Source organism: Erithacus rubecula, assembly GCF_903797595.1.
Source record: "Erithacus rubecula genome assembly, chromosome: 8".
In the NCBI taxonomy this organism is placed as follows: Eukaryota; Metazoa; Chordata; class Aves; order Passeriformes; family Muscicapidae; genus Erithacus; species Erithacus rubecula.
In genome coordinates, this window is record NC_136659.1 from 10626683 (window position 1) to 10646537 (window position 19855).

A 19855-nucleotide genomic window follows, 5' to 3' on the forward strand; every position below is an offset into this window, starting at 1 on the left:
GAAAAAATTTTAAGTGATATATAAAGGGAGGAAGTGACTCAGTGGGTGGGAGGGAGGGGACAAGCATTCCAGACAGATGGGACATGAATAACTTTTCCATCTCCCTCTCTCTCTTCTCTTTGCAGGAGCTGCTGTGTTGAAATAGTCAGTCATTAACTATTTGATGAGGTTTTAAAATCTGAACTGAATTCCCTGGATGTAACCAACTGTTATTACAGGGTCTGCATCATAGCAATGCAAGTGCTGGATCCCTTTGGCAACCCATAGCGGCAAGGCAGGACGGAGCGCTCTGGAGGAAAAGCCACTAAACGGCATCAGCTGTGCAGCTCTGCTCAGCGCTGGGAATGCAGGAGGAGTCAGAGCAGGAGTGATTAGGGAGCACTGTGACCGAGCACCGGGGCATCCATCCGCACAGCCGGCGGAAGCGCTGATGCGCTGGCGCTGCTCATCCCGCGGGATAGCCGGGTACTGGGCGCGTGGGGGAAGGGCACCCTGGAGCAAACTGTGCTCATCCCAAAACCCTCTGGCTTCTGCTGTCCTCCTGTAGGGCAGTCCCTGGGGCAGAGTCTCCCACTTGCCAGCATCCACCTTTTCGGAGGATTGGGGTACAGCAAAAATATCCTTTTGGTGCCAGTTCAAGAGCAGGATTTAGACCATGGGGAACCTCTCCTGCTCAGTCCACCTTATGCTACACAAACAGGCTCTGAGGAAACCTGAATGAAGCACTTCCCTTCATGGATGCCAAAGGCTAATTGACCAGCACGAGACCTGCTGAACTTGGTGGAACCAGGGTGGATATAATCACTCAAGAGAGCCAATAACCAATTAACTGAATGGCTCCAGCAGTTTTGAGGTCTGCCTTTTTATTCAAGAGCAAATCAAAGATCAATTTCCTAATAAGCTTTGTAATATCTGCTATTCCTTCTCATTATTATTATTAGCTTTGCAGCAGTGTTTTGTGCATATAATGAAAGAGTGAGAGGAGTTGGAGTGGCCTCAGTGGTAGGAAAGGAATGGGCGAAGTCTCAAGCTGAAAAAAACATATACACATCCACACACATATATGTAAACCAGGAATGCTGTACAAGCCCTTCATAGCACAGGCCAGGTCACGAGGGGATTCTGACCACAAAATAAGAATCTACCCCTGCCGATAACTTTTGCCAGTTCATCAGGTTTTGCACCAGGAAAAGCAAAGACTTGATTACATTAATCAGGTGTTACAGTGTCATGGTTTAGCCTGGCCCTCCCAGCACTGCTGCATTGTCCCGTGGGCTTGGTCAGCTGCTGCCAGCAGGCAGAAAGCAGTGGGAGCCACTTGGGAATTGCATGGCACCCCAGAGTCCAGCTGCTCCTGGCCCTGTGGCAGTGACAGAGCACAGCAGGCAGCACAAGGACATGCTTCCTTCTGCCACAGGCCTCTGGAGAGGCTGGGGCAGGTAGTACCTTCCTCTGCCTCCATCACATCCACCAGAGCCCTGAGAGATGTGCTCCTCAAATCCCATCATTGCATTGCTCTGCAGTTCCCCTATGTGTTTTGCTTTTGAAATTGCAGGTTCCCGTTTTCTCTGCAGCTACACCACCAGCTCAAATCATGTTCCCTTTGTCAGAAAGTCTCCAGCACTTCTTGCAATCTCATCTCTTGCAGTAAGGCAAAAAAGAGCAGCCCAATGTCCTTATTCCTCCCTGCCTCCCACTCCCTCCTTTTCTCCTCCTGTGAAATCAGGGACTCAGAGACAATGATCTCACCTAGAAGAGATCAAACAGCATTATCTATATTTTTCAGCATCTCCAGCATATTCCATTGTGTGTTATCAGGCAGCCTTCTGGTGAAGAATGTAGGTTTCCTTTTCAGATACCTGGCTTTGCATGGCCCCGGGAAAGTCCCTCCACAACAGCAGAGCAAGACTGTTTTCATTTCTCTCATGTGCATTTTAGCTGAGAGTTTTACTAGACTGCACAAGAAGAAAAACATTGCAAAATAAGTCTCTGAAGGAGAAACTGAGAACTCAGGAGGAAGGAGATGATGTTGAAGTCCCTTTTTAGAGGAGCTGTAGCTGGATAATTGTCCGAGATAGACTGTTTTGTTGACTTTCTCACAGCAAAAGACACAAGGCTGTTTAATTGATTTTAGCCTGTAACTAAACATGTACTTCTTTCAATATAATGAAACACAATGCTACAATACTGCTCTCCTAATGTAAATTGATCCATTACAGATGAGTGTTTAGATCAATGTGTGATGCCCTGATTGGAAATAAAACTGTTTGCTCAAGATCGCTATAAAGACAATGGGCACTGATAGATGATATTTATGTGACAAGGGATGGTTCTTAAAAAGGAGATTGCCAAGACCATGTCCATCAATTATGAAACCAGCATTCACCCGGCTGCCATACAAGTATTTTGAAAAACAAGAAGAAAGAGGAAAATATCCCAATTACTTCTCTCGGCCCCACAGTCCTGTTCACTCTCTAGCATGGAAACTCCTTAGCTCCAGGCTCACTGGGAGCCACAGCCGCCTGGGCAGGGCACCCAGCAGCCGTGCTCGTGTAGGGCTGAGCGATGCTGCTCATCTGCCTGCATCACACTGGGGCTCATTTCCTCCCGGAGCAGCTGCTTCCACTGGGAATTGTGCCGTGCTCTGCTCATAGCCCGTGTTTTGTCATCTCCCCGCATTTAGAGAGAAGCTAATGGTTCCAGCTACCTTCCCAGCCCGTTGTGATCAATCCATGTGCCTCTCTTGCTGGTAGCCACTCGCTGCGGTCTTTCATTGCCTCTCTTGCATGGGGCACTTCTGGTTTTGTGTGCCGAGGGGGTGAGAATACGGGCTTGCCTGGACTGTGTCCCAGCCATTCATTACCGGGGCAGCTGCAAGCACTTCTCTTTCTCCCGCGGCTGAGCATCTCCTCCTCGGGGCTCTCGGCGGGATGGGGCAGCCTCCTCCCGCAGGCAGCCCCACAGCAGCTCGGTGGGGGCTGGCCCGGCCGGAGCAGCAGCCGTGCCTGTCGCCGCGGACCCGGGCAGGCACAGATGTCCGTGCTGGGACAGGGACACCCAGCTTGCAGGGGTGCAGTTGCTGTCTATGAAAATACTGGGTGGTGGGTGGCCAGAGGTCAGGAAGGGACGCTGGGTGGGGGAAATTAAATGAAAGGACAATGTTGACACAGAACAAATGATGCTAAATGGCTTGTGAAAATAGATCCATTAAGGGAATGATATTCTGCAACAGCCTTTAAATACAAATAGGGGAGACAAATGGCCTTTAAATACAAACAGAGGAGACTTGGTCGGTTTGAGAAACCAAAGACTGAACCCTGTGGTGAAGGACTGCATTTGCTGGTCATGTCCTGCTCTACTTCCCTTGCAAGAATCTCCTTCATGTCAGTGAGACCAATCTGCTGTACTTTTTCCTCTCGAGGGCTAACACGTTCCAAACACTTCTCTGGTCATTTCTGATCATAAATAGCCGAGACTGTGGTGAGTGTAGCATGTACTTCATCACATGGTAAAGAGGGACCAAGGCTGGACAAATAGGGAACAGTCTGCTAAGACATGAAAGAGAGCTCTCTCTCCTCTCAAAGCCAAGGGAATGTTGTCCCACTGACCTGGTCAAACTTGGGTCATGGAGAGGTCACCTCTTAAGTGTCCTTGTAAGGTAGCTGTTAGGGGACATCATGGTGGTTATAGCTGCTCAGGCACCACAGCTGTTGCTCAGGCTACTCAATTATTTCATCCCAGGAACAGATATCCCGTGACAGAGGAGGTCTGTTGGTCTCAGCATCCTTCCAGCTCATGCAAGCTTCTGTGGGTCCTTCCACTTTTCCCCACTCCCATCCTTGTAAAGAAAAGCACAGCATCAAAGTAGGACAGAGGGGCTGCCCCATGACTGTGGACAGAATGGCTCAGCTGACTTTTGGGTGTCTGAGGAAGGTGTAGCATCACCTGCAGCGCTGTGTGCTGCTACCTCAACAGCTCTGCAGTGCACAGAGAAGTGTGACAGGAAACAGATGAACACTGCAGTAGAAAACTGTTTTTGTGTGAGTGGTTGTCCTTTGGGGCAATGCCAGCATTTAACTTTGTACTTTGCAGTCCTGCCCTAGCATGAAGCATATCCATTTAAACAGGAGATCACAGACCTGCAGCACAAGGGTTAAGAAATAGGCAGGCACAGGCTGCTGACAGCACCTCAAACAGGGCTCAGACAGGTGCCAGGGCACATTAACTCTGTCTCAGAAGGACTGTGGTCCGTGCATGGGCACTTGGTTTGTGTTTGGCTGGCCCTTCCCACCCTGAAGGAAGACAGTTCCCCAGAAAGCCCCAGTTTGAAAGTCCTGCCCAGAGACACTGAGGGAGGAGACACTGGCTGGTGGCACGTTTAGTCTGGTGCTGTAACAGGACTGGTGAACACCACCTGCATTTCTGCTCTTGCAAATCAAAGCTCTTAACATCGGTCATAAAAATAAAGTCTCTTTTCTGAGAACATTTCATTGGAGATCTTCACCCCATGCCAAGGAATGTCATTCCTCATGGCTATGAGATGAAAATCTACAATTATGTAGCATTTATGCAGAATAGAACTATGGATACCTTAGCTGTGACAGATACCATCTGTGAGCATTCCTGGCTCACTACAGCAAATAGCCTTTTCTTTGTAAAGCTTTTCTTTCTGTCATTATCTCGATGGACTCTCAAAAGGAGTACAAAGGGGAATTCTGTCACTAGCCAAAGCAAATTTTTCCTTGAAACAGCCTCAGCTGAACAATAAGGCCTCAATTCATGAAAATTCATTTGATCAGGACAGCTACTTCTGAGGGAAAAAAATATCCTTCAGTACCTGGAACTTTCACCCAGAAGAGAAAAGCCTAACAAAAGACAAAACCAGGAAGGGAAAGCCAAATTCCCCTTAGAATATGGTACATATTTAGTAGGGAGAGAAACCATCATTCAAACAAACTACTGAGGGCAACAGTGATTTTCCAGCTCCTGAGGTCTTCAAATCAAGACCAGATCCCTTCTGAAGGATAAATTACAGCACTGCTCTTAGGAGGAACCAGCTGTAGCTCCTGGAACCGTAGCACAGGACAGAGGGGATGACTTGCCTTGAGTGAGCGCTGCCTTGCAGGCAGAGCCAGCAGCTGTGGGGCTGGAGCGTGGTGAGCCTGGTGTGTGTCCCTGACCCTGGCAGAGGGGAGCTCAGGAGAGCCTTCCAAAGGCAGACCTGCCAGCTCACAGCTCAGCAGGTGAGCCTCACTTTGCCTCCCACCACCTTCATTCCTCCCAACTCTAGCGAGCCACACCTGCCAGTAAAGCAGGACCAGCATCCACCCATCAACAACCAAAAATTTTGGGAGGGGAAAGCTTGCAGAAATCTGCACTTGAACTGCTGCTGTCTCCCCCTCACTAGAATCCTCTCTTTGTCTGAGGTGGGGCTGACTCACCCAGAGCATGCTCTGCAGCTGGCAAGCACCACGGCCAAGGAGTGAGCACGCAGGTTTGCTGAATCCCAGAGATGGGGCTTTCACACTCCTGCACTGTCTGTATGGCAGCAAACAACCAGGGGGTCTTGGCAGGGATGCCAGAGCCACCTCTCTCCACCCTTACTTCTGTGAACTTTTCCAAAGGTTTCAAGGGTGGCCTGGAATTGCTGTTCCCTGTTGGCTTTGTCACATTGCCTGTTCCCCAAGTCTCAGGCTGCCAGTGTCTCTCCCCTGGATGACTTGGCTTGTGTTATTTTGTGTTAAAACCGGTATGTTTTTTTAATGGCTATAAATAAGTTAAAACTGCATCTTTAATTAATCACTGCACTTTATATTGTAAGTGGAGATTTTTTGTAATGGTTCGTTTATGATTTTAAGATGCCATTTGCTCACTGTCAAATGTATCCAGCTTTTATCCCTGTATGTTTAACAGGTTCAGGATAAAAACAAAATTTCATCAATGAGGGATTCTAATCCATTTAGTCCAGAGCAAATAATTGGTTATTAAGTAAGTGGAAAGAGATCAAGTGGATACTTTTATCTAAGGAACAATGAACTTTAGACACTAGTCAGCATGTTCATCATCTTAAAACTAATCTTGATTTTAAACTAATCTTAGTATGTTTATTTTTCACTGACACAGGTTTGAAATTGGAAATACATATGTCTGGATGAGTAAAACATGAACAACAAATAGGAGCAGCAGCATGTATAGAGAAGTAGAAGCATTAATAGAAATATTTATGCTATAGCAGCTATTAAATGATTTATTTTTTTTTACGGTTTGGAAGAAGAATCCATATGTTTATAGGATTTTTTTCCCCCCAATTAAAATATGTGTGTATGAGTGTGTCTTTCTCTAATATTATTTAGCTACAGACACACATACACACACACAGAGCTCATGTATAAAATTCTCCACCAGTGAAGTGAGAGCTGCTTCTCCTTTAGTTTCCTGTCCTACTGGCAGGCAGAAAGGACACCAATCCAACACCATCAGCACCTGCAGGTGCAGTTTTCAGGGCCAGTTTATGCCCTCTGTCACCTCCCATGCCAGTGAAGGGCAGTGGAGCCCCAGCCTTGGGGAAAAACACTGCCCAGAGTTGAGAGCAGAGGCAGCAGAGCCAGGCAGCAGATCCAGCTGTGCCAGCCGAGTGCTCCCGTGGGAAGGGCACAGGTAGCCCAGGACCCCTCAGAGGTGAGTGCAGGGACAGCAGCTGTGCACCCCAGTGAACATCACTCCACAAAGGCTGCTGTGCACTGCTTCAGGTGCCTGGGCATTCCTGAGAACACAGGAAGATGCTTGGTTTTATTTGGTCTCAGATTAAATGCACGTGGCACACAGGTGGCTGGGTACACAAAGATGTGGTTATTCCTTCATCCCCCCCTTATCTTTTTTCTCAAGAGAGCATATTTTAGTAGATATTTTATATAGGATATAAATAAGCTACAAAAAAGGGAAGAACTATTGTATTGGAACTATAGGAAAAAAAAAATAAATGCTTTTAAAAACTGCTCTACCTCAATTCCTAGACAACTCAAATCTGACATGCAGTATATGATTTGTCTACTAGGATTGAATCCAGGCACTTACCACTTTGTTAGCTTAAGAATTTTGAGCAATTTTTTCCATTTATCTGTATTCTCCCCAAAAACATTTCACACATTTCTCAGATACATCAATCCTTCCGGCATTCCTCTACGCACTCAGTAGGATGCCCTGCTATAAATATAATAAAGCCTTTTATTATGTCCATTAACCATGGACATGTGTGCTCCAAAAGTTTCCTGACACGCAGTCATTTGTGGCTTTTTAATTATAAACAGAAAAAAATCTACCAGCAAAAGAAGACAGCAGACTGGAAGTGGATCTTTGTGTGTGTGTTTTGAGTTTATTCTCTGACAGGCTGAAGGCACCCCCACCCTCCTGACCCCACCAGGAACGCCCTGTGCAGGCACCTACGTGAGCACAGAAAGCCACTGACACAACACAGGCAAATATGCCCCCTCCATCTTGCAGACCTTGCTCCACTTGAACTCAGGAGGAAAGAAAAAAGGCCCAGTAAATTACTTGACAAATTAAGTCATATTTATTGAATGCGTTTTATTTCAACAACCAAAAAATTCTAACAGCCTAACAATGCACATAAGTTAAAAATTAATTATCACTTAGTGATAACGAAGATAAAGTTGATTTACATGGAAAAATGAACATTTACAATATGTTAATCCTTATTCACATTGTTGATACCGCAATAAAACACAATTTGTTTTTTTTATTTTTTATTTCACAAAAAAGGCGGAAAATTGTGCTTTGTTAAGAGGCACTACAAGAAAAGTTTCTTTCTCCAAATAGATATTATATGATGGATATTGAATAAATAGACATATATGCATTGTAATTCGCAAAGTTCTGGCAAGACCACAGGCTAAAATGCCCACAGATTCACTTAGAACCACTGCAAAATTGGCAGTGAAATTAAAAATAAAAAGGCAAGACTCAGCATTGAAAAAATACCTAATAAAATTTTTGGTTGAAGTGTAAAAGATACCAAATGTTGATGCCATCATCAGATGAACAACTTACATAGCTTGGCAAAATTCAGTTTCCTTTCAAATGTATGGAGTGATTTCAGCTACAGGATAAGAAGACAGTTTTGAAAGCGTAGCTCTGAGAGAAACATAAAGCAGCAACCATCGAAATTCTGATTAAAGCTGCAGCATACTACAGAACTAAAGGATGAAGAGCAAAAGGGGCATTAAGTAAGCAACCCACCATAATTTTGCAAAGGTATATGAAATTTATGCAGAGATTCTCATGTTTCAAACATTAGCTCTGAAAAAATCTCATAAAAACTCCAGAGGTTACTGAGCAGCTAGAATTAGCTTGTATTGCAACGTCTTCTCCCTGTATATTGTCTGTTCTGAGTAAATATCTACACGTAGAGGTTTGTTTTTCGTTTTTAACTCCTACCTTTTATACCTTTCAAATATATAAATAGTATTAACAGTTATATTACATTGCCTGGTGTAGTAAACAGAAAGTAACTTTCAAAGTGATATTGCATGAGGTCTTTGTCAAGATGACATGAAAAGCCCATGTGAAAAAAAAGAAGAAAAAAGCCAGAAGCCTTGTTGGTACCGTTATGGCTGCAGTTTACAGGCGTCTGAAATCAATCCAGCTGCAAGGTGAGGTCTTTGTCTCGGAAATCATTGCACGGAAGTGAAAAGTAAATGGAAAGTGAATGCTACTTGGCGTCTCTCTCGACAGGGAGCCTCAGAGCGGGCGGGCGCTGTGGCAGGCGGCAGCTTTAGCGCTCGGGCCATGAAGAGTCGCTGGGCTGGCTCTGCTCCAGGTGCCGTAGCTGCAGCCTGGGCGCTGCGGAGCCTCCACCCGGAGCGCTGGGACGGGGCTGGGATGCAGCCGGGCCGCAGGGAGCGCGGCTGCGGCTGCCAACGCGGCACTGCACTGGCACACGACACTGGGGGACACGAGGGAGCCCAGCCACAACAGGAACGCGGGCAGGCTGCGAGCAGGGCGAGGCAGCAACGCAAACCCTCGGGCTGGCAGCGATTGACCTGGGCAGGACTCGGGATTGCGGCGTTTCGTGTCGCAATGTCACTTTACACGTGCGTGTTTGTGTGTGTGTGTGTGTGTGTGTGTGTGTTTCACTTCAGTATAAACAAAAAGCAACAACAAGAAGGAAGCTTACAAATTTTAAGATCTGAAACAGAGAACAGGTAAATAAAATCCACGGTAAAATGTGGTTGATAGTATGAATTCCATACATCAAATCTCAACACATTTATCTTTTTTCTCTTTCTATAAAGACCTCGTTAATGGACAAGTCTTCTATGCGCTGCATTTCAGCTTTAGTCATTCTGAATCCCATGAAAACTCATCTGTTCGCTACAGAGAGGACTATCTGGAGAGTGGAACATGCTGTATCCTTTAAGTGTGCACTGTGTTCAAAGTACTTTTAACTTACTGGTTTTCTTTTTAAGGTGCCCTGATTTGTTTTTCCATTTTCTCTTTTCCCTCTTTTCTTTTTTTGGCAGTGTTGATTTACATCTTTAAATACCTCAAAAATTACCCATCAAGTTGCCAGATAGGAAGCCATATAATAATGAAAAAAAAAAAAAAATCAGGGATAAACATAGAAAATAAATAGGAATTCAAAAATAGTCACCACACCCTGAGAGCAGGCGGCAGTTTATCAAAAAGCCAAAGCAACTCATTGTGAAGTGGTTTTAATACATAAACAAGTCTCCTCTTTAAAGAACTCATTTCACAGTCTATACTCTCAGGTTGAAAAGTTCCGTCCCATGCAATTTTATAGATATATATATATATATTATGTAAATATATATATACACACACAAAGTTGTAAATTTCCCTTCACTGATTTCATAGGACTTTTTCTTCCCATGTACTTGCTAGCTGTCCCTTTCATAAGTGCAAGATTGATGAAGGCATAATCCTATGTGACTACAACGATTGCTTCAGTCAGATGTAGGAAGTGTAACACTCAAGTGTCTGTGTCAAGGCGATGTCTGATGGGGCAATGCTGAATTCATTCGGTTTGCACATGGATCATGCGCAACGGAAACAAACAAACAGAAAGTAAAACGAGGAAAAAAAATGGGAAATAAAACCAGAAAATCCTTGGATCAATGTATTGCTTTCTGCACTCCTGTCTCACATTATCTCTGGTCGATGTCTGCTGGAGCTGCCTTGCTTTTGTCGGGATTCTCCTCCTCGGCCTCTACTTTGTACATTTCCTCAGAGCCTTCCTCGCTGTCGTTCTCCTCCGACTCTGTCAGCAGCTCCTCATCCTTGTACTCTGCCACATCAACCACCGTTCCCAAGTGCTCTTTTAGCTTCCCGTGGTGCTTTACGTGGTAGCGCTGGTTCTGGAAGAATTTGATGATGGTGTGTTTGGGGAGATCCAGCTGAGCAGAGAGGGTGTGGATGGCTTCCTGGTCAGGGTAGAGCCCCACGTCGTGAATAAAGCTTTGAAGGATACCTAGAGCTTCCAAGGAGATCTTGGTACGGGATCTTGGCTTTTTGGCACAACTGTCCTCAGCAGGTGGAGGAGGAGCCTCTTCTCTAGGTGGGGAATTCTCCTTGGCAGGCTGGGACTGCTGTCTGTGCAGCACCTAAAAGATCAAACAGACACACACTTCACATGCTGGCCTCCTCCGTGGTTGACATTAGGGCACTTGTACATGTCTGTACACAGGACCTGCTTTGTTCTGGTCAAGAAAACTACAATTAAAATGCATTGTCCACTGCCCTTCTCACCTGTAAGACAGCTACACCTGTCTGCACATCTACAAACTGAAAGGAAGAAGTGATATAAAAGCCAAGCAATATAAAATAAATGTAAACCCACAAAATAAGTAAGAAATATAAAATGTAAGTAATAAAAAGAAATATCAAATAGCCAAAATAAAAATTAAGTCAAAAGGTATTATAGTGTCATTGTCATGGTGATTGGCCAGTTGCGCCATCTCAGAAAAGTAATTCTCCTGCTTTGCTCCTCTTCTCCCCATCCTTGTTTCCTCTCATCTTTTCAGGCTAGATACTTCAACCTTTTCTTCAAGATTTCAAGTGCCACAAAGGCCTAAACACGTGGGATCGTCAGGTGCTACTTTATGAATAATGATTTTGCATTAAAATCCATCACAGCTACTTTATGGAAGAAAAATAAATAGTAGAAATGCAGTGATTTGCTAAGATTTCCCTTCTCTCAAGAGAGACAGCACAGTCAATTCAGTTGCTTGACATAGGTGGCTTTAATATGTCTCCTGAAAAGATTTCTCTGTGTTACATCTGTGGAAATTTCACTAGTTGAGGAGTTCTGAGTTCAAATAATAATGGCCCTCCATTCTAAGACACCCTCTGGGCAAACACTTTGCAGTCTTGTAACAGATTTTCACCCACAGTATCTCCTTTTCGGCAAGTTTAAAGAAAGCATATGTAGCTCTTAATCTTCCTAACAGCCACTTAAAATGACTAAGAAAGGGCCTTGTGCAGCTCTTATTCCAGGGGAAAAAATACCTGCTCTGAATTGTTCAAAACACAGAGGAGCTCCATATGCTTTCTTTAAAACCAAATCTATACAAGGGAGATTAACAGAAAAAAATCCCCTACAGGATTGAGGGCTGTATTTGCCCAGAGGTTTCTTCAGATGCAGGGAAATAATTATTAGAGCTTGACACTCAAAGCTAACAAAATCAATATGGGTAACTCTTTTCTTCCACAAGTAAGATGGAATTCTGGCTCTTTATCCAAGAAGAAAATGTCTTTGTTGCAAACTGTAATATCCAGAGAATCAAGCCTACATTAAAGCACTCTAAAGAAAAAAAAAAAAAAAAACAAAAACAAACAAACCCAAGGATAAATAATGGAAATGTGCTGAGAACTTGCACTGAATTTCACACACATACCAAGCCCGCAGTAAAATGCTACACTAGTCAAGTTATTGCCGCAAGAGGGAAATCCGCTGTGGAATATCAGCCTGTTAGGCCAATACATGAAAAGGCTCTGTGCAGAAGAGCCCTTTATTCATCTCCTTCATCAAATGCTCCTGCCATGACAATTTGTAACATCAGCCATCTCCAGTCACAGCTTTTGGGAAGCAGAACATTGTCCCCAGGCACTGCCCAGCGCAGTGTGCCCGGGGAGCTGAGCACGCAGGGATGCTGTGACAGGGACCTGCCTGTGACAGGGTCCTGGCTGGGAGCAGTCCCTGCTGCCCCGGGGCAGAGCAGGACCCAGCACCAGTGCCCCGGTAAGCGTGGGCTGGCAGTGCAGGGACACAGCTGCACATCCTGCTGCTGGCAGCACTGCCCGCTGTCCCCACAGGCACAGCCGTGCTGGGACAGTGGCAGGAACACCCCAACAAGGAGCAGCTCCACAAGAGCAGGTGCCAGCACAGGACTTGTCACCCCACAGGCAAGAGCTGAGGCTGGGCAGAAACACAGCAAACTTGTTTTGGTGCCAATATGCACATTTTCCTCCCGAGCACATAAATACTGAGGGTGCCATAGAAATGGCTCACCAAGGAGTGGGGGAAAAGGGGGAGCTCAAATGGAAATGACAGATACTCTGGTTTATGTTTTATTACATCTCTTGCAATAAAAGAGCATCATGTTCCAATGAATGGAATCGCTCAGCTGCTCTTTGAGGATTTCTTTTTTGCCCATGGATTGCTTTCAAAGAGAAGGGCTGACGTTTCCAAATAGAGGGTTACAGATGAGGGTGGGATCCGTACCTACGTCAGCAGGGAGCACTGAAAGCAGCAGAGCCCAGGATTGCTGGCCCCAGCCAGGCACCAAGCCCCACAGATTCATCACACAGACCCTACCTAATCTCCCCTGTTGTGGCTTTCTGGTCCTGTCCCCTGACAAAGTAAGGCCCAGAGCAGCCAAAATCAGAAAGATTTAACACCACAAATAAACTGCCAGGGAACTTACAGACAGCGTCACACAGAAAGCTGCAAGCATTGCTAATCAGAAGCTGGATTCAAGTAGCATCTAACAGATAGAAACACATCCAGAAAGGGTGCGAATTATTCAGTTCATTCTTGTTGGAGTTGGAAAGGGGCTTTTTTTTTCCCCTTTTCAGTTGACAAATAGCATGAGAAATGATCCAGCTTGAAAAATGTTACAAGACTTCCAATCAAATATAATGATGAAAAAAATCCAACAATACGGGATCAGCAGCAGTAAAATGTTTAATTTGAAGGAGATGAAGAGATGCCTACAGCATCTATAAAGCAATCAACCAAAGAGAGGGCTGAGTGCAGGAGGGAAGAATAATTTCAATTAACCCTTCCTTTTCCAGAGTGACCTCTCCACCTTCTTGAGAAGAGAAAATGCAAAACCTGGGGGTAATCAGTGTAAAATACCAGAAAAAGGTTGTACTTTATTTCACCTCCTGTTATCTTAGGTAATGAAAAAAACTATATCTTCTCTTATAACAGATGAATCTCATTATTTCACTAACTTCTGGGGGTTTCCTCTGGATTGCCAATAGCATTAACAAAGGATTTCAGCCACACTGTATTTTTCAGCAACAGAACTTTAGCCACATACAAAGAGATGGATAAATGCACAGGATGTCCTTCAAATCTGGGCTGTGGTCAGTTTTGCAATTCCTCCTGACAGGACAGGCTATCTAGCACAGAAGAACATCCTTTTCCATGCAAACCAGACCAACTGCTGAGCACATGGTACAAGATGAAGTCTAAATTACCTTTACATTAAGTATTTGCTTTAAACTACACTTGACTGATGAGCATGTTGGACAATTTGAGTGATTGGCTTACTTCATGTCTGTCTCTGCACGCCATAGCCTCAAAGAGGAAATGGACCATTCTTGGAGCTCCAGATTTTCAGATCTTGGGTCATTATTAGGCTCTTACATCTGCAGGTAAAATTTCCAGCAGCTTCACAAATTGCTGTGCACACCCTGCCATATCACTTTGGGATTTGGGTCAGTGCTGCTCTGCCTCTGCTCTGCCAAGAAGGAAACAACAGCACTGCCCTTCCATGTGCAGGGCACAGTGCATTCCCAGCACAGGTGAACCCTCCACGGTGGCCAGACCTACCACAAAGCACACGATGGGCTTCAGAGAGAAGGGATAAAAACAATGGCCATGCTCAGCTTCCTTCTCCCAGGAAAGCTGGTGCTGGCCTCAGAAGGATGCACTTTGTGGCACAGATGCCCCACACTCCCTTCCCCACTCCCATTTCCATCCCCCATGCCCTTCCCCACTGCTCCCCAGCCACAGGTGGGGCAGCCTCCTCCTCCTCCACAGCTAGCACCATCTGGAGCTGACTTCCCTTCCCCTTCCTGATTTCTCATCTACTTTCAAATCAAATGTGAAGATTCAGATTTCCTTTCATGCCCAGAGGATTTATTCTTTTAATTCCTGCAAGAGATTAAAGTTTTAAACTCTTTAAGCATGGGTACCTTTCAACATTTGAGAACAGAGCTCCTCTGGAAGATGCTGCTTCATGCAAGTTCGTTCAGATAGACTTTCTCCTCACAGACAAACTTATCTTTTTGAAACAAATGTACCAGTCCTGGTAGAAAGCTTGCAAGAAAATGACTGTGATGGAAGTTGACTTGAAATGATAAAGTGACTGGTCTTAGATCACACTGTACTGAAATATGATTTGAAGGCCACAATGAAAAGCAGCTGGAAGCCATATGTAAAATATAATAGTACATGCCTACAGGGAAGGAAGTGAGATATTGAATGATTAAATTTAGGAGAATATATAATGTAGTGTATCATTACGGGAGTGATCAGGATTATTTGTAATAAGCTAAGGGTTTGTGGTCTATCTAAAATCCAAAGCCAAGAATTATCAGGGGGAAGGGACTGTTGCACTGCTTTACATGTACCCACTCCCCATGCCTGCATGTGCTCCCACAGGAGAAACCTGACTTTGGTGTTCCCACAAAAAAGAGAGGTGAGTGAACCCAAACTGAAAGATTAATGTCACGGAACTGCAGTCTGTGCCTGCACTGTATTTAATTTTGGCTGGATTCACTATGCCACTGATGTTTGTTTCCATTTCCACCCACTTTCTAGCTAGAACTACACACGTGACATTGGTGAGTGGCTAAGGGAGCCAAGCAGGGTGCTCGAGTGGAGAACACACACACACCAGGGCACCTCCAGCAGTGAGGCACCAGCTGACAGCACTGGCTCTGTGACACATCACCCTCCACTGCCAGGACAGCCTTTTGAGCACACTGGAATCAGGAGCTGCATTTCTGTGTGAAAACCCCAAGCTCTTTTGTTTCCTAGTGTGGTTCTGTCCTTCCCTTTGCAAAGAGGATCAGTCATGTGAGCTCCCTTCCACTGGGATTTGCTGAGATGAGGAGGTGCCCCTAGCTAAGAGAAGTACCAAAAATGTTATATTCTTCAAAGACTGTGCATTTGCAACAGAGACTGCCCTTGTTGAACACAGACCACCTGCCTCTATGCACAGACAGCATGAGCACTGACAGGTACCTTGATGGCCTGGGGTAGTCAACATCAATTTTGATAACCCAAACCCACAAGAAGCAAAGTTGAATGGATTTGCCTTCTCTTTGCCAAAGGAGGTTTAAATTGGATTTTAGTGCAAGAGTTGCAAAGCACTGGAACAAGCTACCCAGGGAAATGGTGGAGCCAACATCCCTAGAGGTATTTAAAAGATGTGAAGATGTGGCACTTAGAGATATGGTTTGGTGGTGGACTTGGCATTGGTGGGCTAATGTCTGGACTCAATAATCTTACAGGTGCTTCCCAAACCAAGTAATTCTACCAATCTATTCTCAGTGGTGGGAAGGGGTCTCACCTTTCAGCTTTTCTTTACCTTTACATTGTTCTCACAGCCATTACACTGCATCACATCAAGGACTTCTATGCCAAAGACAGCAAGATTTTAGCCTGCTTAAGGACCTCAAAATAAAGTCAGAGGAACAGACACATACTACAAAACATAGGTCCAGAACCTTCATTTCCATACATCTAACATCTATTACTGTGCTCACAAGTGTTCAGGGCTCATCAGCAGGAGTCACCACCAGTCTGACCCCATGCAAAAACAATTCAGCACACCCCTCCTGTCAGCCACTGGAAAAGCTCCTTCCCCATGGCCAGCTGAACTCAAAGCAGGGTGGAAGACAGGCTAAACAAAGTCTTCTGCTGCATTTTACTGAGCAACACCTCACTTGTGTAAGCTGAGAGCCCCCTGGCAATGCCCAGCTATCGTCACAAGAGTTTACTGAGGAGACAAACTCCCTTTAGTTGCAACAAAACCTTATACCGAGGAGACACTGTCCCTCTCACCAGAGTTTACAGGAATAATCTGCAGGAGATTATCTACTCAAACAAACAGCCTTACAGCCCCTAGCCCTTGTCTCTCTTCCCATATAGAAATGTGTAAGAATAGAAGAGAGGCAGCAGCTGCCATAACCCAGCCTCCACCCTGACAGCCTCCCAGGCCGGGGCTCGCAGGGCTAAGAACATTAATTACACACAGTCACTGTGCCAAGACTCTTTACAGGTTTCTAGGAATGTCTGTACAAGAAACTGTAGCAGAAGTTACAATTTGCACCTGTGTTCATTTCTTTCCTATTAAAAATGTGGTTCTTAAGACTACTCTTTTTTTCTTCCCTTGCAAAAATACATTCATTTGTGTAAACACTGCAGCACTAGTCGCAGCACCAAAGGAAGTATTTTCTTTGGGCTCATTCTCAGAGTGATTTCACACCTTGACACCATAAAGCTGTGTTAAAGACTGTGGTTTAGTTTCCTTGCTTTTCTTGGATTATACTGTATCCTAAGGTCAAAACTCAGGGAAATCCAAAACTGTTATTAAAAAAGAAAAAGTATCTATGAAGTGATGACAAATTGCAGACGACAGGTGTTACATTACATTTTGACTCCAGGCAGGTTTAATATACTTTAGTTTCCTTTTACAATTGCCCTTAGCAGGTACTGTTATCGGTTAGGGATTTAAAAAAATATATGGTACTCAATAAAAGAAGACCGTGTCAAAAGAAATCAATATGAGCGTGCAAAATGGTAGGAAGTCAGACATGGATAAATATGTTCACTTTCATCTAACTTCAGTCCGAGCTTCTTTTAATTTTGTAGCTCAAATGCTGGCTGCACATCCAAATGCTGGCTGCATTTTCCAATGCAGCTTAGTAATTGCTTCACAGGAGCAAACACCCTTATTAGAGGTAATTATAGTACTTGTCTGTGATAGGATGTACTCCATCTCATGAACGCCAGACCAAACCAGCCAACGAGAACTGGTGGCTACACCACCTTGTAAGCCAGCAGCACTGGGTCCCATTCATTTTGTCTGCAAAAACAAAGCAGTCACACACTAAAAAAAACCCCAAATATTCAGGCCTTTCCTGCCACCCTTCATCTGCTCCTGACCACCAGTGGAGCCAGAATATCGGATCAGATAAACCCTGTGTCCTAAATCTATTGGCTCTAAGGTGCAAGTCACACTCTGAGCTCCAAAAAAGGGACTTAGAGAGGACTCTTGAGGAGAGAAATGAGTTCCACAAGGAACCCAAAGTCAAAGGCAAGTTTGGTTTCCAGGCTGGAATGTAAGCTGGTTGAAGTGATTCATTTCAACATCTTTGGAGCACACTTGCCACATGCTTCCCTTTGCTTTACGGCAGCTGCCTTGCTCAAGGGCAGGAAATAGGCAGGGATTTGAAAGCATGGCAAGACACAACACCCAGCCTCTGAAACAGCAGCCCCATCCTGCAATCCTCCAGCACCAAACTATCAAAAATGGTTCAAAAGGTGACAAAAGAGACAATAGGAATTACAAAAAAAAAAAAAAAAAAGAAAAAATAAACTTTCAGTTGTATGTTGCTTTTGGCATCCCACACAAAATGATAAGCATAAGCAAAACAATAACTCTTGACCTGAAGGTGGGGAGAACGTCTCTCCCCCTCCCCAGCACACACTGCTCCCATTAATGCTAACAGGAGCTTACCATACATCAGAGCAAATCCACCACAAAACATTCTTTAGTGCTATCATCACTGGAGATAAAATTTAAAGTACAGCCTGATTACACTGCGTTGCTAAGAGGCCACATGTGCAGCATAGCTTGCAATGACAACTTCAGATGACCAGATAACTTTGGGACAGGTCTAAGAAGTTACTGTGAAACATCTGTGAAGAGGAATCTTTCCTTGTCTTTGCTTTCCTTTCAAGAAGCTGTGGCACTGCTGTCTGCACAGTTGTTTGAAGAATGTTTACAAATCAGCTTGACAAAGAGAAAAAAAACTTCTGCCACCACTTGACCACAATCATGATCTTATTCTTCAGTAATGCGTGGTTTATTTCCCTTTCCTGATCTCTGTTAATAGACAGCACGTGCCTACACAATAGCCACTATTTTGTCTGTATAATGTTAAAAAAATAAATCAGAAAACTCTGACAATGCAGAACAGTGTCCCGGTGTTTCCTGGGGTAACTGCTCTCCCTCGAATGCTAACTCAACTCTTCCCACAAAAGCACAGGCACAACTTTCATTGCTGTGCAAGCGCCTGAGAACTGGCTGATTTTATGGGGCAGCATAAATGAACTCATGCTGATGAGCATTCACGTGTTAGCTCCGAATTTCCCATCCTGGGCTGGTTGAAGCCAGATCCTTAGGCTCAGTGCAGAGTAGCTGCAAGCAGCACGGGTAGCCCTTTCTCTCGCACCTGGCTGCAGCCTGGGAGAGCTGCCAGCAGCTGCTGCCCAGCCCTCAGGTGGAGGCAGCCCGCAGCTCCTGTGCGCACAGCCCGGGCGGCTCCGCTCCGGCTGCTGCTGGCACAAACCAGGCGCTGGTGACAGAGCGGCCGATGCGGTCAGGAAGTGTTGCACAACCTCGCTGCAGACTCTCTCCTGAAGGCACTGGTGATGGATGGCTCCATTGTCTGGGGATGGGGCACAGCCAGCACAGCTGGCACAGGGGCCAGTTTGCTGCACCCCTGGCAGGCAGGCAGGACTCTGCTGGCCTTGGAGAAGCCACACGAGTCTCTCCTGCCTGTAACCTGTGGTAGCAAGGCAGCCTCTTCCACAAGGGAAAAAGGAACAGCAGCAACCTCAGAAACACCGCCCTTCTTCATGTGATGCTGTCCCCTCAAGTGGGACTTTTAACATCTGTGTGCGCCTTGAGGACTACAAACCTTCCAGTTAACAATCACCTTCTCCAAAACAAGACCATGAGCTTTGTGGGCCTCTGCCCTGCCTCTTCTGTGCTTTCTCTCACAGCCCTAGCAAGGCTCTCTGGGGTGCAATGGTGTGCAAGCCTTGCTTAGCCTTTGCACATAGAGCCTGAGCTTGGTTGTGGCTGAAAGGAAGGTCTGCCAAAGATTTCAGGTCAGTTCTGCGTTTCACCATCCCAACCTTGATAATCCTAATGAGGAGCTGGCAGAATGCCACAGCAACTAAGGAGGCCAACCAAAGGGTTTTTGGTTTGGTTTTCTACAGACAAAACTTTGGGTGTCCTCTACGCTTTCTTCTTTGATATCCACTACACATGTTCTCCTTTTCTTTTGAAAATCAGAAGAGTATTTCTGGGCAGTGTGAGCAAGATCTTCCCTGACAAGCCCCAACCTAGAGCCATGCTTAAGGTCAAGCTCTAAACCCCTAACTATGGTGGCATGAATGGCGCCACTATAATAATGTTGTTTTCCAGTTACTCAGACCAGGAGTAGGCACTGCATTATTTCAGGAAGGGTATGTTTGGATTAGACACTGGATTCTGGTGGGGGGGTAATTATTTGTCCCATCAAACTGTTTTAGGTCCTTACAGATGGCTATTTGGGGTTTTAAGAA

At 45.1% G+C, this 19855-nt stretch overlaps 1 protein-coding gene across 3 annotated transcripts in view; it reads right to left on the reverse strand.

Annotated features, from left to right (window-relative positions):
- Positions 1-7564: 7564 nt before the first annotated feature.
- Positions 7565-19855, reverse strand: part of SATB2 (SATB homeobox 2) — a 127537-nt gene continuing 115246 nt past the window's right edge. For all 3 annotated transcript variants that reach the window (XM_079311373.1, XM_079311372.1, XM_079311374.1), the window contains one exon: positions 7565-10640. In XM_079311373.1, the coding sequence (XP_079167499.1) occupies positions 10185-10640 (456 nt within the window). In that variant the 3' untranslated portion in view covers positions 7565-10184. The remainder of the gene's footprint in view (positions 10641-19855) is intronic.